At 62.9% G+C, this 5,975-nt stretch overlaps 1 protein-coding gene across 1 annotated transcript; it reads left to right on the top strand.

Moving 5' to 3' along the window:
- On the top strand, nt 1–4,412 carry ELF3 (E74 like ETS transcription factor 3). The gene is made up of 9 exons (XM_047755300.1): nt 1–137; nt 533–703; nt 950–1,171; nt 1,286–1,381; nt 1,474–1,593; nt 1,719–1,808; nt 1,908–2,024; nt 2,995–3,190; nt 3,666–4,412. Exons 1-9 carry the CDS (start codon nt 11–13, stop codon nt 3,778–3,780), a joined length of 1,254 nt encoding a protein of 417 aa, XP_047611256.1. The 5' UTR covers nt 1–10; the 3' UTR covers nt 3,781–4,412.
- The last annotated feature ends 1,563 nt before the right edge of the window (nt 4,413–5,975 follow it).

Below are 5,975 nucleotides of genomic sequence, written 5' to 3' on the forward strand. Positions count from 1 at the left end.
CGGAGCTCAGATGCTTGTTCTTAGGGCGCCGGGAGCGCAGCCAGAGCCTCTGTGCACCACCACCTGGCAGAGTTTGCCCCCGGATTCTTCCCGCCTGCTGTCCCCTAACCTGCCTGCCACACCCTCAGCCGCCACCGGTAGGACCCCAGCCCATCATGTTACCCAGCCCGGCCTGGGGACACTGGGGGTGAGGGGGCACTGGGGAACCTGTGTCTCCCCCAACAGTTCGCAGGGTGGAATTCCCAGCCAGAGTGCAGGGCAGGGTGGTGTCCCCAGGGCCTTGTCCTGGGGGGGACAGACTACTGGTCCCACTCAGGGACCCAGGTGGGCTGAGGAGGGAGCCTGGCGGGGGGCCTTGTGCCCCCACCCCCGCCCCAGCTCAGAGACCTTGGAGCCCTTATGGAGGAACAGGTGTCCCCAGAGCTGTTGACCTTCGCGCCCTTGGGCCCTTCCTGCCCCGGGCTTGGCTGGAGCAGAGTGGCTGGAGGGTAGGAGAGGACCGGCCCTCATCTGCCTCGCCCTCCCTTCCCAGGGAGCCTCATGGCCGCAACCTGCGAGATTAGCAACGTTTTTAGCAATTACTTCAGTACGATGTACAGCTCGGAGGACCCCACTCTGGCTTCTGTTCCCTCCGCTGCCGCCTTTGGGGCCGACGACCTGGTGCTGGCCCTGGGCAGCCCACAGATGCCCCTGGAGGGCCCAGGTGGGTCTCAGGCTGCGGTGGGGTGTTTGAGGAAGGGGAGACGAGCATCTAAGAGCCTGTGGACAAATGGGGGTCAGGCAGGGAGGGGGGCTGGGGTGAGCTTTAAGCAGTTGGCGTGCTGGGGTTTGGGGGCCGGGAATGGTTGTGAGCAGCGCTTCCTGCCCCAGCCTGGCTGGGTTCTCAGAGAGGCACCCCAATGGGCTCCAGAAGGGGGCTGACCTGCTGCCACCTGCCCATCCCCTGCAGAGAAGGCCAGCTGGTCGGGGGAGCAGCCCCAGCTCTGGTCCAAGGCCCAGGTTCTGGACTGGATCAGCTACCAAGTGGAGAAGCACAAATACGACGCCAGCACCATCGACCTCTCGCGCTGTGACATGGACGGGGCCGCGCTCTGCCGCTGCGCCCCTGAGGAGCTGCGCCTGGTCTTCGGGCCCTTGGGGGACCAGCTCTATGCTCAGCTGTGGGACCTCAGTGAGTCCTGGAGGGGCCTTGCCCGTCAGGGAGGCTGGTCTGGGGAGCTGCCCTAGAGGGAGCCTGGGGGAGGGGAGGGGAGCCAGCCTGGGCCCTGATCCCCCTTCTTATCAGCTTCCAGCTTTCCTGACGAGCTCAGCTGGATCATGGAACTTCTGGAGAAGGACAGCATGACCCTCCAGGAGCCCCTCGGAGACCAGGGCCCCTTTGGTGAGAGTCCTCGGCATCCCCAGCCTGTCCTGCCCCATTTCTGCCCGGTGCCACCCAGTCAGACCCATCTGAACCCTCCCCTGTTCTCCCAGACCAGGGAAGCCCCTTCGCCCAAGAGATGCTGGAGGACTGCAGACAGCCCAGCCCCTTCTACCCGGGCAGCTTCAGCGCGGGAGCCCCCTCCCCAGGCAGCTCCGATGTCTCCACCGCAGGTGAGCCCGGCTGGCGTCTGCCCACAGCTCCCCCTGCCCCAGAGGCCCTGGCTTCCCTGGAGGATGGATGGGAGTCGGTGGGCAGCAGTGTGGCTGGGAGGGGCTCACACCCACTCCCTCCCCAGGCACTGGTGCCTCCCAGAGCTCCCCCGCCTCAGACTCCGGTGGAAGCGACGTGGACCTGGACGCCCCTGACAGCAAGCCCTTCTCCGGGGGTGAGCCGAGGTCTCCTGGTCCCCACGGGGGGTCCCACTGGCAGTGCCTGGAGCCAGCCCCCATCCCTCCCTACCCTGACCCACCACCTCTCCCCACAGATGGCTTCCCAGACTACAAGAAAGGGGATCTGAAGCACGGGAAGCGGAAACGGGGCCGCCCCCGAAAGCTGAGCAAAGAATCTCGGGGGTGTCTGGAGGGAACGAAGAGCAAGCATGGTGAGGGGGGGACCTGCATGGTGGGGAGGGCTGAATGGTGGGAGGGGGGCCTGCACGGTGTGTGTGTGGGGGCTCACACCATTCCTCCCTCCTGCCCTCATTGCAGCTGTGCCTGAGGCCAGGGCCCTGGGTATGGGTACTGTCTAGCAGCAGAGCTGGTTGGTGGTCCCTCAGGGGGGCGCCTGGGGAAGGGTGGAGGTGGAGTCTAGTCTCCCTGCCCCTGCCCTGTCCTGCCTGGGGGGCCCATTTGCTGGTGGGAAGAGGCTGGTGGGTGCTGGGCAGGCTCACGCAGGGACAGTGGCTGGGCTGCCGGATGCCCCGCCCACTGAGGGCTGGGCCAAGGCGGCCCTTCCCCTACCAAGTCCCTGCCCGCTGGCCTCTGGCCTTGAGTGGGTTCCCACCACCCTCCCCACTGGGAGTGTCTCTGCAGCTCTTGCTCATCCATGCTGCCCGCCCCCTGCCCCCAGCTTTGGGCCTGTTTTCTTCTTGGGCTTCTTTCCAAGAAGCTGTCCCCTTGGCCCCCAGGCTGGGGCCAGCTCTGTGCTCCTATACCTAACAAGCTCTCACCACTAGCTGGTGTATTTGCTTTGTTTTACCATGACCCCTCCAAACCACAAGCCCCTCAAGGCAGTGCTATGTCTCACCGCTCTGGTATCCAAGCCAGATATTTGATCAGTATTGGAGTGTGTTTAATCTCTGTGCTGTGTGAGACACGTGTTTCTGGAGCTTCCCAGCTGTCCAGTGGGTGAAGCGGGGAAGGTGGCAGCCATCAGTAGGCAGCATGCTGGGCCAGGCAGGGAGGCAGCCATCAGTAGGCAGTGTTCTGGGATGGGCAGGGAGGCAGCCATCAGTAGGCAGCATGCCGGGCCAGGCAGGGAGGCAGCCATCAGTAGGATGTGTGCTGGGATGGGCAGCAGTCATGTGAGTTGGGGGTGCCCTGGGCTGCTGACTGATGGAGCTGGCCTTGTAGCCCCCAGAGGCACCCACCTGTGGGAGTTCATCCGTGATATCCTTATCCACCCGGAGCTCAATGAGGGCCTCATGAAGTGGGAGAACCGGCAAGAAGGTGTCTTCAAGTTCCTGCGCTCCGAGGCCGTGGCCCAGCTGTGGGGCCAGAAGAAGAAGAACAGCAGCATGACCTATGAGAAGCTGAGCAGGGCCATGAGGTGAGACCTGCTGGGCAGCTGCTGGTGCTGTCACGCCCCTATGCCTGGGTCCTTACAGTGGGGAACCGCCGGTCCACCTGCCTCGTGGTCTGAGTGCAAGCCTGGGGCAGGAGGCTGGCTGCAGCACACGCTGAACTTGATCTGACATTTCTTGGTGTTGTCTGCAAGGCCTGTCCTAAGAAGGGCACTTGCGGATGGAAGGGACACCATTGAAGCCATTGCCTTGTCCTCTCTGGACCTCAGGTTCCCCTCCAGATCATTGCTAAGCTTTCTTCCAGCCCTCAGATCATGTGGCTTCATGCTCAGCCCCAGGCAGAGCTGTCAGATACCCAGAAGCAGGCAGGGCCAGGGCTCTGGACAGAGAGGGGCCATGCACCTGGTGCTCCTCCTTGCAGGATGCGGTTCAGGTCACCTGAGGACTCCGGGGCCGGGTGGGGGCCCAGCCTGGACCCTCTGACCACCCTTCTCCCCTCAGGTACTACTACAAGCGGGAGATTCTAGAGCGGGTGGACGGTCGGCGGCTTGTCTACAAATTCGGCAAGAACTCCAGCGGCTGGCAGGAAGAAGAGGTTGTCGGGCGCCGGAACTGAGGGTCGGACCAGCCCTGGGACCAAAGGCTCAGACTTGAGGCTGCAGGGCTGCCAGGCTGCCACTGGGGCACAGGCCCTGCGCCGTGGAGACAAGCTTTGGGTCTGGAGCTGCCGGTCGTCATCCTGGCGTCTGGGGCCATGGCCTCTATTTTGTCCTTTTGGGATTACAAGCCCCAGCGTTTGAAGTGACTCGTGCGCCGGCTGCAAGGCAGGTGCAGCCTCTTCGGTCTGGGAGCACGTCGGACCTGATCAGATAGCAGCTGGGACGCCCCCTCCGGCAGGGGCTGGATGAGCCCAGCGGGCCGGGCCAGGGGGCTCTCAGAGGCGCACCCCTCCTTCTGGACTGGCTTCCACCTCCCCGCTCAGTGCTTGGACTCCGCGGGCGGGGGTCAGAGCGCGCCCTAATTTATGTGCTATAAATAGAAATGTATATAGAGATCTATTTTTTCTAAGACACCCCTCCCCAGCCCCTCCCCCACTGAACCCTGGTGGCCACGGGGACTGTTCCAGGCTCTCGGCTGGGCCAGTGAGGGGCAGGGCGATGCCAGGAGCCTCGGGACAGGGCTCCTGGCTCCTTCTTCCTGTGAATGGGGGCAGAGACCTCCAATAAAGTGCCTTCTGGACTTTTTTAACCTTTGTCTCAGCTACCTGTGCACTGAGATCTGAGGTCTGGATTGCATACGGGCATGGGGGCTGGAAAGGGGACCAGGGCAGGGGTCTGCTGGCTGGAGGTGAAGGCGGAGGCAGGCACTCTGTGTCCCAGAGCTGGGGTCCCCCCACCCCTGTACAGACCCCCTGATGGGGCCAAGGGCCAGTGATGCCTCTCTGCCAGCTTAGCTCCTGTCCCTGCGAGGCTTTGGCTGGCTGGCCCCCGGCCAACCTGGGCCCTGCGGTCCTGCTGTCCTGCTGTGAGGCTGGGGCGGCCCGGGTCCTGGGAGAGTCTGGAATTGCATGTCCAGCCTTGTAGGGGAGAGGCTTGTGCGTTCCAGCCCGGGCGGCTATGAGCTGGAGATCGGTCATATGAACCCGAGCTCTCGTTGTCAGACATAAAATCAGAGTTTGGATCTTGTGGAGGGAAAAACAAACACAGCAAGATGAGTGCTTGAGAAGGAACCTGGGGAGGAGGAGACAGACAGCCTGGTCTACACAGCCTGCTGGCTCCTGGTGGACACCACCGCCCCCATTGATTGCCTCCCTGGGGAGATCAGCAGACACCCAGGTCGCAGAGGCAGGGGGGCTTAGGACCCCCAGGGACTCAGCCAAGGCCCCTCGGGTCCCGCTTGTGCTCACCAGCCGTCTCCCCCAGGACAGTGCGTCTGCATTCGGGTGGGGGCTGTTGGGGGGTCAGGGGGGGGCCCTTGTGATGAATGTCCCCCAGCAGAATGTCCTTAAGTCTGAGACCGCACTCTAAAAAGCTATTTTGTGAAATGCTGTTTATTGTCTAGAAATAGCAGGCTATTCACCAAAGAGACATGGGTTAGGAAGGGATTTGAGCAAAACAGAAGTTGTGTGTTTGTGTGTCTGTGTGTGTCCGTGTTTGTGTGTGTGTGTCTGGATGACCAGGGCTGGTAGCAAGGAGGGCAGGGGTGGGTTAGGGGGTGACTAGAACCCTGAAAGGAGCAGCTAGAATCCTCTGGAGCCCTTTGGGAAGAAGTGTCCCCTCTGGGGTGTGGCCGCCTCAGCCCAGAGGTGGGTAGCGGGTGAGGGGGTGTTTAGCCTCCAGCTGCCCCGGCTGCCTCATTTCTTGAAAATCACTACCTGCCCAACTTTCTGGGGGTCCTTGCTCCCCAACGAGAGGTCACCTTCTGGGAGGGACCAAAACACACTTGCCCCCACCGCCCCCGCCTCCGTCAGTGGCCTCAGTGTGGAAAAGGAGGCCTCTTCTGCACACGGGGCCCTGTACTCTGACCTTTGTCCTGCGCTTCCAGTTTATGAGGGGTTTCCACACCCCATCAGCTCATTTGATCCCCACCACAGCCCTTGGAGGGGATGGGGTGTCCCTGCAGGCCCTGGGGGAGGCTGGTGGCTGGTCCAAGGTGGCGTGAGATGGGGACCAAGACCCGGTTCCCCTGCCCCTGGTTGGGGCTGGGCCCTGGGCAGCTGGCGAGGTGGCCCCGGGTGAGGCCTCCGCTTTCTCCAAAGGGGCTCATTTCCCACCCACGTCTGTCCCGTCCACAGTGGGTCGCCGAGCCCTG

Source organism: Phacochoerus africanus, chromosome 12 (assembly GCF_016906955.1).
Source record: "Phacochoerus africanus isolate WHEZ1 chromosome 12, ROS_Pafr_v1, whole genome shotgun sequence".
NCBI classification, from domain to species: domain Eukaryota; kingdom Metazoa; phylum Chordata; class Mammalia; order Artiodactyla; family Suidae; genus Phacochoerus; species Phacochoerus africanus.

Bases quoted from the DNA above. Each gene is read 5' to 3' on its own strand.
- ELF3 (XM_047755300.1), top strand. From the start codon at position 11: ATGCTTGTTCTTAGGGCGCCGGGAGCGCAGCCAGAGCCTCTGTGCACC. The intron at 1,382-1,473 runs GTGAGAGTCCTC...CTGTTCTCCCAG, and splicing joins CGGAGACCAGGGCCCCTTTG to ACCAGGGAAGCCCCTTCGCC. The intron at 1,594-1,718 runs GTGAGCCCGGCT...CTCCCTCCCCAG, and splicing joins CTCCGATGTCTCCACCGCAG to GCACTGGTGCCTCCCAGAGC.